We start from the raw sequence: 15,200 nt of genomic DNA, 5'->3' as shown, positions 1-15,200 counted from the left end.
CCTCCACTGTTTTGCAGCCTGCCAGTGGTTGCATTTCAGTGATGTGGTATGAGTGGTTTGTAAAGTGCTTTCTAAGCTGAAGTATTTCTATAGTGCCTATCTTCTTAATCAAGCACTAAGGAAATGTAAGTTATAACAAATACCTCCTACTTATGCTGAAAGATTCCCCAACACTCTATAAGATAGTGCTCACACAATGGAGTCAAAGAAAAAGCCTTCTGTAAGAAAACCCATTTCAATTTCAGCCTTCCAAAAGGTTAACAAAGAAAAAGCAATGCAAACATTGATTGTCAAAATTATGAAATATACAAGGACCATTTCCTTTTAAAGGTCAGCAGGGATCATGGTACATAGTAATGGAAAAGAGCTACTCGCTATTAGATTGTCATCACTCTGCATATACAGTATCTTGCTCCCCTTACAAAGGACACACATTAAACGGACATATTATAGCCCTATCTTGCAACTTGTTCTTATGTGGTAGTTTTTGTTAATACATTTGGTTCCTATGGAGTCCTTTATTCATAAAAGTATGGATTTTACCATTGTCTTGAAGAAGGTGAATATTTAATACTGTTTAGTAGCTGAGCTGCAGCAGCTGACATCCAGTGCACTAAACTTTACCCCAGCGGTTTGTGGTTCTCAGTTAAAAGAGTGTGACTTTACATTTACACACACAGTTACAGACTTTAGACAAAAGATGAACAAAAAACTGCAAATATTTTTTAAATTTCCCTCCTTCCTTTGCAACACATTAAGCAATAAAGCTGGTCAGGGAAACTTTGGTGGAACCGTATTCTGGAATATGCCATTCCAGCCAAATCAAAACATTTTGTGAAATTGAGTTGATTTTACCTGAATTTGGTTTCGTAAGACAACTGGGGGGGGGGGAGAGGGGAGGAATTCTAACAATGTCATGTTTTGATTTTTCATTTTGAAATACTTTTTAATTTAGATTTTTTTTTAAATTTGTATTCTAATTAGAGCTGGACAAAAAATGTTTGGACAAAAAGTTAATTTGCCAAAAAGGCAGTTTGTCAACGGAAAACTGTTTGTGAATTTGACACAAATTTTCAGAGTAGTTTAAGCCAAAAAGCCCCATCCTTGTTTGGGTTAGATTTACAAGGGGATAAGACACCATTCACAAAATGGCAGCAAGAGCAAGTGGTGGTACCTCACTTATAACCTTGACCCACTTGGGATGTGGTGAAAGGATTTGAATTTAGGTCTCCCAGCTTACAGGTGACTGTCCAAACCGTTGGGCTAAAGATTATAAGGAAGTCAACCACCTCTTCTTGCTCTTTCTCTGGCTGTTTTGGGAATCTAGTCTTGAAAAATGCTCAGAAGCAAAACCTCTCATGTTGAATGAAACATTTTATGTGACCCAAAATTGATGTTTTGTTGACTTTTTCAATTCACTGAAAATTTAAAAAAAATAAATCATTCAGATTCAGTTCAGCCTAAACCAATAGTTTTTTCACAACTGCCAGCAAATTAAAAAAATAACTTATTCAACTAGCTTTAATTATAATACAAAACAAACAAACAAAGTCTAAAATGAAACAAAATGTTTTTGTTAACATGAATCTTTTCAGTTGACCTGAAACAGTTTGTTTGGGGGATTTTCCTTCATGGAGAATTTCAGAATTTTTGGTTTTCACTCCAATTTTGGAACAAAGCCAGATTTCCAAATCTCACAGTAATTTGAAAACTGAACTTCTGTCCCATGAACAGCTGTAATGAACAAATAATATACCCCAGGATCCAAAATATTTAATGGAATGTAAGTATAGACTTTAAAATTACAAATGCATTTATATTTGAAAGCATTGAGTGGCACTATGGTTATTGTTCTGTATCACAGTATGAGAGACTTATGTTTGATTATTGAGGCCAGCATTTCATTCTGTGAGTCAGCAAGGACTAAAAGCGCTGTTCACATATGGTCATTGCAGAGAACACCTCATGTCATTCTACTCCTTAGTCCTGTGTAAGGATGGCACCAATGGGCTACTCGGGAAATTCCCATTCACCTCCCTTCATAAAGAAATAATTGTTTCTGCAATGCAGGGCCTGGAAGAAGCAAAGGTGGAAAAGGGGGAGCCATAAGACATATAGAAATTGTTTTAAATATTCTCAGTTCAGTTCCTCCCTCACTTTCCAGATAAGCCTCAAGTGCAAGATGTTCACCTTGCATTGGTTGAAACAGACTCCAAACTTACCTAAAGCAAAGGAGGAGTCATTTGACAGTAGAGATGGACAAGATCTGTTATGTTAACCTGTTAAGGTTGTTCTTTCACATCAAGTATTTCTTAGTGCATTCATTTTTCCAGCAATACCTACACTTTTCTGTTAGTTGTTTGCAATGTCATCAATGGTAGTTGCAATGGAAACCTGGGATTCTTATCTCAGGATTTATAAATGAAAGGGAGGAGGAATTTTGTTTTAAGATGAATTATGCATAGGAGATGTGGAGGCCACCTTGTCCAACTGTGCTGCCCAGATCCCTTTTGAGGGCCTTGTGCATAGGGTTGTCAACCCTCTATGATTGTCCTGGATTTCTCCAATAATTAAAGATTAATCTTTAATTAAAGATTAATGTCATGGGATGAAACCTCCAGGAACACGTCCAACCAAAACTTGTATCCTTCCTTGTGCAGATGACATCACCCTGACTGATCTGGGAATCCTAAAAGATTTTTTTCAAAAATATAACTTAGTCTTTCACCTTCTACACTGATCTCTCAATGATCTGTCTGTGGCCCCCACTTGAACCTGATGACAGAAGTGAAAGCAAAGGATAAATGATCCAGAGCTACTGAACTCATGTTTTTAGTACATCTCATGGAGAGAAAACGTGAAAACGTGCAAACATGTGACCCATTCTTTCTGTGTGATTCTGTGATAGAACAAGTAAGAAGAAATACTGAGAATAAAATAATGTTGCCATTGATGGAGTAGACTTTAGACTTTGTTGTGGAAAACGAGTCACACCATCTGTTTTGTTCAAACAGCTTGAGGTCTTTTATTGAATACAAGCATGCCAGGAGAGGGAGATAGAGATGGTCACACACTGGTGCCGCCCTAGTCTCTCTCTGTCCTGCCCCTATAATACCAGTCTTATATAGATTTTCAAATCCAAGCCAAGTGATACATTTCCTTATTTTTTTTAATAACTCAAGCATTGTTAAAAATCCTTATAAGGAGATAAAATAAAACAGTTTCATGATTAGCACTGTGCTGATACACTTTGTTATTATCAAGATCTGTGGTTTGCTTGTGGTAGCATTTTGTCAAGGGACTTTTGCAGGGTTGGTGGGTGCATATAATGGACAGCTAGGGACTTTAGGCGCTTTGGCTCTTTTCTAGCTAGAGGTTGGCCTAGTCCATTATCTGGGTCAAATGCCACAGCCCAGCATATGCAAATGCTCTGAGCTTAAGCTAAGTCTTACAGGATGCAGGCCTGTAGGCCTCTTGCATTACCGCTCTTGCCTATGTTGCATATAGTGCATAGATCTTGACGCAAAATGGGATAGGGTCAGGTCAACAATAATTTCCCCGACAACTTCAAAACACAAGTGTACAATGGCAATTTATTCACTTTAAAAAATAGAATAAATGATGAAGGTAATTATTAGGACTTGACTATCCAGCGAAGGGTTTGAGGAAGAAAGTGCCTCTGAATTTAGAAAACATTCTCTGAAGGACAGTGGCTCTCTATGAATGCATGAGTTTTCATTTACGTTGAGGGACTTCACCTCTTTTATCCACCTGTCCAACTCCAACTATGCTAAATCCAGCAAGTCTTTGTGTTCTTTGATAAATGTCAGAGCTGTAGTTTTTGAGTGCAGAGTTATCTAGATGCCTTTTTTTATTTTATAGTGGTGCTGGTGTCTTTGAAAGCTTGTGCAAAGTTAATGTGAAAGAAAAGCCTCAGCAGGGCAGCATTATGAATGACAAATGAAGCATATCAGTAATGTGTGGAACAGATGATATAGCATGTTAATGATATCCATTATGGTAAGCTGGCAACTAAAAGAGAATAAATGGTGAAAGTGATGGTGCAGTTTAATCAGTGAATCCCTTTGCTACAATACAAATGTTTTCCAGAGGAGCCTCAAAAGATATGTTTGTGGTTTATGACTGCTTGCTGTATCTTGCAATTGACATAAAATATTTGCACTGCTCACTGGGTCTGAAACAAATATTCATAGTCCACACATGTGCACAAGATAAGATACTCAGTGGACAAGGAAGCACATAGTACTCCACGTGAGGACATAATGCTGATCTATATAATGGCAGTACAGTATTATCAGTATTATTTTTTATTCTACCTTTGGCACACTCCAGTATTTTCTGTTATATTCTTTGACCACCCACTGTTCATTGAGCAGAAGATTTCACTGAGCTGTTCTATTCTATCCTATCTAGGTTCTTATACCATCCCCTTCTACATAGCTTCTGAACACCTTCCAGCAATTCATTAAGTGGCATAATTAATATCCGTTGAGTGTGGTTCATTTTCTCTCCCATGCTCTCTTTAGGAGGAGAAAGAGAGAGAGAGAGAGAGTGTGTGTGTGTGTGCGTGCGTGCGTGCAGTGCAGAGTTTTATTTTGGTAGGGCTTTGTTTTTAAATGTACAATGCTCTGTGTTTATGTTAGAGAAGGCAGGTCAAAGAAGTGTGTCTTGCAGATGGAGCAGAAGGTGGTGTGGCTTGTGGCGGTCCTTGATTCTTGTGTGAACTGTGCACTGTCCAAAATGAAGCCCACAGTCTCTCTCTGAGGAAGAGAGGAGGATTTGTAATATGGCATAAGAATAGCCATACTGGGTCAGACCAATGGTCCATCTAGCCCAGTGTCCTGTCCTCTGACAGTGGCCAATGCCATGTGCTTTAGAGGGAATGAACAGAACAGGTAATCATCAAGTGATCCATCCCCTGTCGCCCATTCCCAGCTTCTGGCAAACAGAGGCTAGGGACATCATCCCTGCCTATCTTGGCTAATAGTCATTGATGGACCTATCCTCCAAGAATTTTTCTAGTTCTTTTTTGAAACTTGTTATAGTCTTGGCCTTCACAACATCCTCAGGCAAAGAGTTGACTGTGCATTGTATGGAGAAGCTCTACATTAATTTAAACTGTCAGTAACAAAAATCTGTTCATGTACATAATGCTGAAGGTCAAAATTTACAAAAGTGTCCTATGATTTTGGCCTGTCAGCATTGCTAAAAATTAAAAGTTTAATTCAGATTTCCAAGATCTCTCTGAAGTAGGGTTGCCAACCCTCCAGCATTGTCCTGGAGTCTCCAGGAATTAAACTTTCATTAAAGATCAATTTTTATGTCCAGGAATACATCTAACCAAAATTGGCAATCCTACCCTAAAAGCAGAAGGGAAGATCTTGCCTATTGATGGAGACAGAAGGTTGGTGGTTGACAAGAGGCTAGGCTGGATTCTACATATAGCTTTCACTCTGGATAAAGGATAATTTTTCAGTGCAATATAAAAGGTGTTTGAAAGGATCTAAAAAAATAGGAGGTGAGGTTGTTCTGATTATTAATCTTTTTTTGGAATGTTTTGATCCCCAGATCTAAACGCCCAGCTCCAGTTCCAACAGCCACACCTAAAGTTGACTCTCCCAAGCCTGTAATTCCCCATCAGAAGGTATGTAACATATTATCTCTTTAGTGCTTCTTGTTATTTGACTCTAACACAAATCACATAAACATAAATTGTTATCCGGTCTAATCCTCTCCGAGCACCTGGAGCATTTCTGATTTTTTTTTGTTATGTTCTCTTCTAGGCATAGGTAGCTAAGCCTATCAAAGCTTTCCAAAATATAGTGTCATTTCCCAAAGCACTTGAGGAAAAACCCCGTTAGCATATGGCTCAGCTCAGCTAAAAATTGACTAAAACTGATAATGTGTTGACTTGGCTAGACTAGATGACATTAGGGCATTTTATAAGCTTTGTTGGTAGCTGTGCCTTCTTGCAAGATCAGTTAATAAACGTCACACCAAAAAATAGAGGATAACTTAATGTAAAGATGAACAGTGAATGATGAGGAAAGTGGATGCTCAGGTTTCATGACCTAAGTCCATCTCCTAGGATATAGATGTCCAAAAACCATCACCACCACTAGCATACGCTGTCTAGTTAGCAACTGTGTCTGCAGTCTCTGTAGGGTGGCCAGAGACTATGAATGGCTGCAATTGTGTATCTTCCTATCCCTAGATATGAGAGGTTATTCCTCCAGGTCTGATATGGGGAGGGGACATGATAACAGTTTTCAAGTACATAAAAGGTTGTTACAAGGAGGAGAGTGAAAAATTATTCTAGTTAATCTCTGAGGATAGGACAAGAAGCAATGGGCTTAAATTGTGGCAAGGGAGGTTTAAATTGGACATTAGAAAAACTTTCTAACTGTCAGGGTGGTTAAGCACTGGAACAAATTGCCTAGCAAAGTTGTGGAATCTCCATCACTGGAGGTTTTTAAGAACGGATTAGACAAACACCTGTCAGGAATGGTCGTTATTATTTAGTCCTGCCTTGAGTGCAGGGCACTGAACTAGATGACCTATTGAGGTCCCTTCCAAGTCCTACACTTCTATGATTCTATGTAGTGCATTGGCAGAGCAGTGTGGAGGAAATTTGGACTACCATTGCCCAGGCTGTATTCCTATTGATTGGATAAACAGGAAGTGCAGTCCCTATTGTCAATCCTACCTACACTGTGAGGACTAATTTCACGCATAAACACCCAATGACATAAAATAAAAAACAAGACAAACCATTTCAGATCCCAAATTAATAACAGAGTGTACATGTCAACTTCAAACATTTCTTATAAATACTGTGCATTCCAAATTCTGAGCTCAGGAGATTTGAGTTTTCACTGCAGCAGCTGCTGACATGTTGAAACTAACATACAAGATATCCGCTTGGGGCAAAATGGCTTTTATTTATTTATTAATTTTGTGAAAATTTGAAAGGAACCTGCTCGGCCATTTTTGAGTCAAGTCAAAAAAAATATTATGTCACTCAAGTGCCTTATGGGTATTTGGGCAGGGCAAGAAGAAATATTAAAATGTATCCTGCAGGGAGTTGTTCCCCTTTATATATTTTTTTCTGAAGAGTACAGAGGGCACTGAGGGAAAGGAAGAGGCGTCAAAGTGTATGTCTATTTGCTTCATCCAGAGAGATGATAGAAATGTCTGCCCCTTCTCATACTAGAATATTATGGGGCTCACCAGTTGAGAATGTTATTTTGTGGGACAGAAGGTTATTGGATGGGAAATACGGAATATCACTATGAATTCTCATGGAAAAGAAGAACGTTCCATTCTTTTGTTTAGAACTGTCTCCCACTTTGCCAGCCCAGTAGGGAGTGTTTTGTTCTGTATTTCCCTGAAAGGAAATTGTCAGAGAATTTTTAGCCTCCAAAGCAGCCTGAGTGACTGTTCATCTCTTCATATACTGGACCTTCTCCAAGGCTTCTACGTGACGCACTGACTCCCAGGAGCATCTGCATGGATATGACAGACCTGCACAGCTCCAGAGCTTGCTCATTCATGGGCAAGCCATAGTTTCAAGAGATCACATTTTGATAACTCAGTAATTAACTATACTCCATGTCTGGCAAATGTCAATTTAAAAACCTCCTAAGTAGTCACTTATCTTACCAAAGGTGTTTCTATCTGGTAAATATGTAAGAAGGGGGAAGGGAAAGGTTAAATACATATTATCAATTCTTTAAAATATTGTTGGTTTAAAAAATGTCAGAAAGATATTTTTAATATAGTTGCTGAAGAGTCAGCTCAACTTGTATTTTCTGTTTTAGCCCTTCAGAGTGTTATGGGAGTTAATGGTCTGAGATTGCCAAAGCATAGACATTTAGTTTCTAGGTACATGTCACCTTAAAACTGAACATTCTATAGGTAAGGGAGTAGGTTGGATGTAGAATTATTTCTGATGTTTGCTAGGGGTTTTTCAAAGAGCTGGGATGTGGGTCCTATCCCATTTCCAAGTGTGCTAGGAGATTTCTCAGAGCTGTGGGTCAAGTTGGCTAGATCTCTTGTCTGGGAGTATGGTGTATGGTTAGTGGCAGCTAGGAGTGGAAATGTTGCTGGGGAAGTATTTCTGGCAGGACTGAGAGAGTTTTACACCTCAGAGGTGGGTCATGGTATTTGTCCAAGGTGATACTGGAAAGAAACTGGCAGTTGGAGGTCAGCTTAGGGTGCTTGTTCAGGGATTCTGGGAGACTTGGACAGTTGGGATGGGAATGATGATGCATGTCTTAGAGCAAGGCGACTGGGGGTCAGATGTATATCCAGAGGTTGTGAGGGAGTTCAGTCTCTCTCATGTTGGGCTAGGAGGACTGCAGTAGATGCATGCCAGATCACGTGTGGTTCATGTAGAGGGAAATTGTCAATGAGTTCAGTAGCTGAAATGAGTCCTCTTTAAGCATGTATTGGGAGGGAATTATGGTGGGAGCATGAATGTCTTGAATCACTAAAGCAGAGATCTCAAATATGGTATTAAAAAATCTTACTGATGTAAACTAGGATTTCATGTATGTTGAGGTAAGGTATGTTGCAGTAAATATATTGTTTAAAATAAACTTTTGTTTAAAATAAAGTTTGTTACTTTTTAAAAACCGTCTTAGAATAGCCTTAGCACTGGGGGACTGGCTGGTTTAGGGGACTGTCAATGGGACACAGAGATAGGTCTCTAGCTGCAGTTGTGGTGGGTAGAGTTAGAATCTGATGGCTACTGCAGTGGCCCATATGAAATTAGTCTAATTGCATTTCAGCTCCCAGAGAGCAAGTGGCTACATTATAAAACCATCATTGCCAAGCTGTTCTCTCACCTGTAGGGGTAGTCTTTCTGGGTCAGGGATAATGCATGAAGCTAAGAACTCTTGCATGCGCAAACAAGTTCAGTGGCTGATATAAACCATACACGTTATTTCTGCTGACCCAATTGTAACTTCTGCTAATTTGCAAGCATGTATTTCTTTTCAACTTCTGTCAGCAGCTGATTATATTTTAGTATAAGAACTCATATTAGGTGCAACTTCCGCCTATTGAAAGACCCACTCAACAGTTTTTTTCAGTTTGATAGGAATGTTCCCACATCCCCAGTGAAGCCCATTGTCTCCTCATTTTCTTCAGCTAATCTGTATTTTGAGCTGATGCTTTTTGTATGAATGTTGTGTGATACGTGAGATCAACTGGGCTCCGGGAACAAATGTTTGGGTCACAGTTTACACTTTTTGCTTACCAAACAATTCAAAACAAGATTAATCATTTGAGAGTTCAATGAAGCTGTTTGCACAGCTCTAGGCATGAAATATTAAAAGAATAGAATGATATATCCAAGACTGAGAACATTTGTGATTAGAAGCCATTCAAAATGGAGGAAAGAGAGATGGGGAGTCTTCCAGAGAATTGAACTAAAGGTTCATAAATGCTCTGTGTTCATGCAACATTAGGGTTCATAGTTAAGCATATACAAGTGAAGAAATATGAAATGTAAGGGTCAACACATAGCCCTAACTCTATCCTTTTGCATATAGGCATTATGATATAATGTTTATCTATCTGATCACATTCTGTACTATTTATGAAATAAGACACTATAAAATTATTAATTAATATGTCTATTACTGTAGCTCTCAGAGTCCCAGTCAGAATCTGAGCCTCCTTGTGTTTGTGAATAGTGTATTCTACAACACTATGAACTTGTATCTAAAATAACCAGCAATCATAGTTGGAGGAAGGATGGTCTTGTTGAATAAGGCACAGAACAGGAGATCTGTCTTCTATTCCTGACTGTGCCACAGACTGCTTGTGTGACTTTGGATAAGTCACTTAATTTCTCTGTGGCTCAGTTCACCTGTCAGTGAAGTGGTGATAGTAACAACTAGCTTCTTAATATGGGTGTTGTAAGGCTAAATTAATTAATTAATGTTCCTAAAAACTGAAATCATTCTTGTAGATGTGCAAAGAATTGGTATAATATTCTAATTAAAGACTGTAGCCCAATGCACAGTAAAGTCAGAGTTAACATTACCTATCATGCTTCCAGACTTGAGTGCTTAACAGTGCAGTCTCAATAGTGCATTAACACAGTGCCCTGCTGTGGGTCACCATACCCAGATGCCCCTTGAGTCCCACCTTTGTACTAGAGCAGAGTTCACACCATGGAATGAATCCATGCAAGTTAATGTTCATTCAGCTCTTGTTCACCCTGGTCCATCGCTCCCCACTCCCACATACCTAACCACACAGTGCCCGTAAAGAGACTTCTTTGGGGTGAGAATGAAAGTGGAGCAAGTTGACAAATTGGCGTACTGTTTTGGTATTTCCCACTCTAGAAGCCAGTGGTGCCCATGTTGAGGTTCCCTTCCTGTCCCCATAAGTGAAGGGGAGTGTTCTGTCCTTAGAGAAGTTAGACGAATATTAGAAAGTAAAAGAAAAGGTTTTACTGAGAACAAAGAATGGGCTCAGCTAATGTTTCATAATAAACTTCTTTCACCCAAATGTTCCGTGTTCTCCTCTACATAAACATTTTTAAGCTCATCCACTGATGTGTGGTATCTCACCGTTACACTGGGAAATTAGAATCCAGCTGCCTGACTTCTCCATGTAGCAAGGGATCTCAGCAAGGTGACAGGATCTTTCTCTAGGAAGGAAGCCAATGCCCAGTGTTAGAGCCTCCTCTTCTGGTCAACAGAAAGGTAGCATCAGACTTTTATAGATGAAAATGTTAGTTCATTTTTCCAGCCACAGGGATAATTTGATGAGATGGAATGGGGGGAAGATGGGGAACAAGGAAATGTTAGTCACTGCTGACTAATTATAATTTCATTAGATATAATGCTAGAAGATGTTCATTATTAGAAGCCTGACATTCAGATTTCAGAAGTGCAATACATTTTTTCTTCATTGGTATGTTCTTGCCACAAGATTGAAGCTCTTCTAGTGCTCATGCTACCAGCACCTAATATTTCCCCCCCACAGTACCCTTCCCTATATCAGAGGTGAGGGGAAGGAGTCCTATATTAAATTTTCATTGATTCTAAAATTTTTTTTTCTAGTTAGCCTACAGATCTAGCTCCATCAGATGCTGTCTGTTCCTTCTGTTGTTGTTGTTGTACTTGTTTTACCTTGATTTTTCCATCCTGCCAGGATGTACAGCTTTCAGAAGGAGAGCATCTGTGTAATTGGTAACTCATTATTTGAGAAAGGATTGTGCATTTGTCCCTCTTTAAAAATATATCTATTAGGTGGAAATCCTGTTTTTTATTTGTTTAATGATACTTGGAAGCCTGTAATAGGCAATTACCAATGGTTATTTGCAGACTTTTTTTGAGGTCAGAACATAATGATTGAAGTGTGTGATTAATTACAAATACATTCAGAAAAAATGGACAAAATATGTAAAAAGCAGTAGTTTGAAATATGCTATTAAGATAGTCATTTTCCATAGCTTCAATGGCATCACACCAGAAAGCCAGCATAACAGTGGATAATTAGACCCTGTGCGAGTAACTAATGTTCATTGACAATGACATTGTTTCCCACTCTATAAATTTCAGTTTGAAGGCCAAACTCTGCTCAGGCTTACACCCTCTGCAACCCCATAGAAGTCAGTGGGGTTGCACATTTGAGATGTCTAAATATGACCCTGCAAGCCATTATAAGTATGGGGCACTGTGCCACCAGGGGTCACTGAGGGACTTGCGCTGAGTAGCAGCTCCTTCAAGACCTTTGAAAGGTTTAGCCTTCAACTCCAGTCTGGAGCGGTGTTCTTGGCCTTTGCTGCTGCATGGGGTACATCCCTTTTTAGATACGCTCCCCTGGGATGTGAGTCCTGACAGGAACACAGACAGGCGTTCCATCTTATGCTTCCAAGAATGTGGTTATTAATTATGGCTTCTATGTGTCCACATGCACAGGGGTGGGGAAAAGGTGCCCCCTCTACAGCACTGAATCAGGGTCAATGTAAACTAGCTGTAAGTCAGGACTCTAAGCTTCTGGGATAAATTGCAAGTTGATATCCCATATACCCTAAGAAATCCACAAATTCCCCATTCATCCAAATGCTTTATCTAGTGCCACACTTTACACTGGCGTGCAACAGATACAACAATCCCTGAAAATGTCTGCTGCGGTCCTGTTTCTTTCAAATCATATAACAAACAGAAGGAAAAAATAAAGCTTACAATCTAAGTATAGTAGAAGGATTTTACAAGAGGTACATGCACTTAAATTGGAATCACTTTTTGTTCCATGTGCCTAGCACAGTTGCGTTCTGGTCCATGCCTAGGGCTCCCAAGTTTTATGGTAGTATATATAATAATTATGCTGATTGCTCCTGGATACTCCATTATCAAGTGAGCTGCCAAAACATAACATAGAAAAAAGTCTCACAAAGACACCTTCCAAGAGGAGAGTTTGAACTATTGAGCAGAGGTATTGACAAGACTAAAAGATAAAAGGGAATGGATTTATTGGAACTAGCTTTGGTTTAATAGCAAAACAGGGTCACAAAAAGTTGGGTAATATGAAGACATGCTGAACACTGGTGTGGTGGATTTACGAATTAGGTTTTCCAAACACAAATTGGAAAAACATGTTCTTAAGATCTAGATCAAATTTTAATTTTATTTCAAATTAAGGAGAAAACGAAGAGACTACATAAATTTAAAAGGCTCATGAGAGTTAAAACAGAGCATCTTTCTCTTGTGCTGTAAGATCCTTCATCTTTAATCTTCTTGCAGCCGTTCCCTTTAGCAGAAAGAAAGACTTCTTAAAGAAAATACAAAAAACAATATCCTAGTTATAATGCACCACAGTGAGCCAATGATTTACTTTGATGGAAATATAGGCAATTTAGCTGGATCTAAAGATTCTGTCCTGCCCGGTACTCTGTATGTCTGAGAAATGCTGGCTGCCTCAACGTCCCACTGACTTATATGGAGTTACACCTGGGGTTAATTTGCACTGAGGGGCACAAGGCAATGATCTAGAGTTCTCAAACTTCATTGCACCACAATCCCCTTCTGACAACAAAAATTACTACACAACCCCAGGAGGGAGGACTGAAGCCTGAGCCAAAGCCCAATCCCCGCTGCACCGGGTGGGGAGGCCAAAGCCGAAGCCCAAGGGCTTCAGCCACAGCAGGGAGCCTGTAACCTGAGCCCTGCAATCCAGGTAGTGGGGCTCAGGCTTCAGCTTCGGCCCTGGGTGGTGGATCTCAGGCTTTGGCTCTGGCCCCAAGCCCCAGCACATATAAGTCATCCCTGGCAACCTCAGGGTCATGACCCACTTTGTGGTCCTGACCCACAGTTTGAGAACTGCTGATCTAGATCATAGCAAGCACCAGCTCAAAACTTTTGAGTGGGAGGGAGTAGGGAGAGGAGGTAGATTGTCCTTTTCGTAGTTTATGTTCTAATTCTTTTATGATCTGCTGATTATTTTTTGTGTGGAATGTGTTACTGAAAATGACATTATTTCCTGTTTTCAGTATTAGCCTTATTTAATCTGTACTTTGCAGCATTAGTAGGAAACCATTTATTGACATTATATTTAACAAAACACATAATTTCCTATTATTTTCTAGAGTGAGTTTTAGAAAGTTAAGATGTGCTTCTAATGTGAGACACCAACAGGAATTCTTGCATATGTCTGATGGGCTTCTTGAGACCCTCACAAAGACAATATTCCATAGTGTCCTAGCTAGAAAAAAACATCCAAATCACAGATGTGGAATTATACTCCTAGGGAGCAATTTCATGCTCTATGCCTGTTTAACTTCCATTCATTTAAATGGAAATTATGCACAGGCATAAAAGAGAAACTATACCTGTTGGTTAATACACCTTCTTGAGTTCTTTCAGCCTACTTGCTAACCATGTTGCATGGCCTTACTAACATGACCTGGAGCCTATGAGAACAATGCAGTATACAAACTTCATTAATTTTAGGACTGTTTGTGAGAAATTGAATTCTGTGATTTCAGAAACATTAGGTCTTACATTGCTAGCTTATAGCTTAGATTTTTGTACTTGTATATTATTGCCTCAAATGGGTTGACCTCAAACCATTCAGATTTCCTTAATTATCATAGGAATGAATGGAAGATATAGTCTTTCAAATGAGAGCTAATTATATCTTCAGCTAATAACAGATGCTGTTTTGACATTAAATTTTAACTTGTATGTTTCAAGTAAAAAAAAAAATGCTTGAGTGTGCTGTCCCACCCTATTGAAAGAAGATCAACTGAATGTTCTGTTTTATCAAAAGGCTGGCTATCTTGGCCACTAATCTATTTGTCTCAAGTATATGAATATATGCAGAAAGCGACAGATATAGACATATTCTTTTTGCATGTTTTCTATGATTGCTCTTTTTTTCTTTTCTTGGCCTGCATGTTTGCTACTACAGGACTCTGCTTTGGAAGTCAGTGGCAACAGAACAATCTTCAGTCCTCTAACTAGCACAGCGACTGGGCCTTTGGGTAGTATATTAGCCACCAATGGAACGTTTTCAGGCTACCTCAGCAAGCAGGAGATCAGCTGTTCAAATAGCTCTTCCTTCTTAAAGACTACTGCAGTTAGAACTTCCATGGCCTCTCTGTCTGTGACTCCTGACATTTCACCTGCAAAGAGTAACCTAGGTTCAAAACTAAGCCCTGTGTTCACTGATGGCAGTAGTCCTAAACACCAGCTGAGCCCTGCAAGGCAGTATAACAACCCCATTGGCCTTTACTCAGCAGAGACTCTAAAGGAAATGGTTGAGATGCATAAATTAAGTCTCAAACGAAGGGCTTCAGAAGGTGGACTTCCGAGAGGGTAGGTAACATGGTGATTAATTCAATGTTTCAATAAGTAAATAATTAGCTGAAGAATGAAGTATAAAACCAGTTACTATATTGTGAATTTGTCTTGTAATTATGATTAATGATGTCCTGAAAAATAGTTATTAAACCTTTCCCCACCTCAAAAAGGACACATAATACTATTTCATAACAACTCTTGGTCTTTGGTATCCTGAATTGTATTACAGATTGGCTACTGGGTATCCTGGCATGAGGAAGAACACTGTGGTTAAGGTACCTGTGACTAAACCAGCATGTTGGTATTCTCCAATTTAATTTGCTGTACTTAATCTGGTTGACCTGAATATCCGCT

At 39.2% G+C, this 15,200-nt stretch overlaps 1 protein-coding gene across 2 annotated transcripts in view; it reads left to right on the top strand.

Moving 5' to 3' along the window:
* The window catches only part of LDB3 (LIM domain binding 3), a 200,262-nt gene that overhangs the window by 87,900 nt on the left and 97,162 nt on the right, over positions 1-15,200 (top strand). For both annotated transcript variants that reach the window (XM_043518915.1, XM_043518916.1), the window contains exons 4-5: positions 5,590-5,665; positions 14,455-14,861. In XM_043518915.1, the coding sequence (XP_043374850.1) occupies positions 5,590-5,665; positions 14,455-14,861 (483 nt within the window). The remainder of the gene's footprint in view (positions 1-5,589; positions 5,666-14,454; positions 14,862-15,200) is intronic.

The sequence above is a fragment of the Dermochelys coriacea genome, chromosome 7 (genome assembly GCF_009764565.3).
Source record: "Dermochelys coriacea isolate rDerCor1 chromosome 7, rDerCor1.pri.v4, whole genome shotgun sequence".
In the NCBI taxonomy this organism is placed as follows: domain Eukaryota; kingdom Metazoa; phylum Chordata; order Testudines; family Dermochelyidae; genus Dermochelys; species Dermochelys coriacea.
The sequence above is the reverse complement of the archived record's forward strand: the minus strand, read 5'-3'. Positions and strand labels throughout refer to the sequence as shown.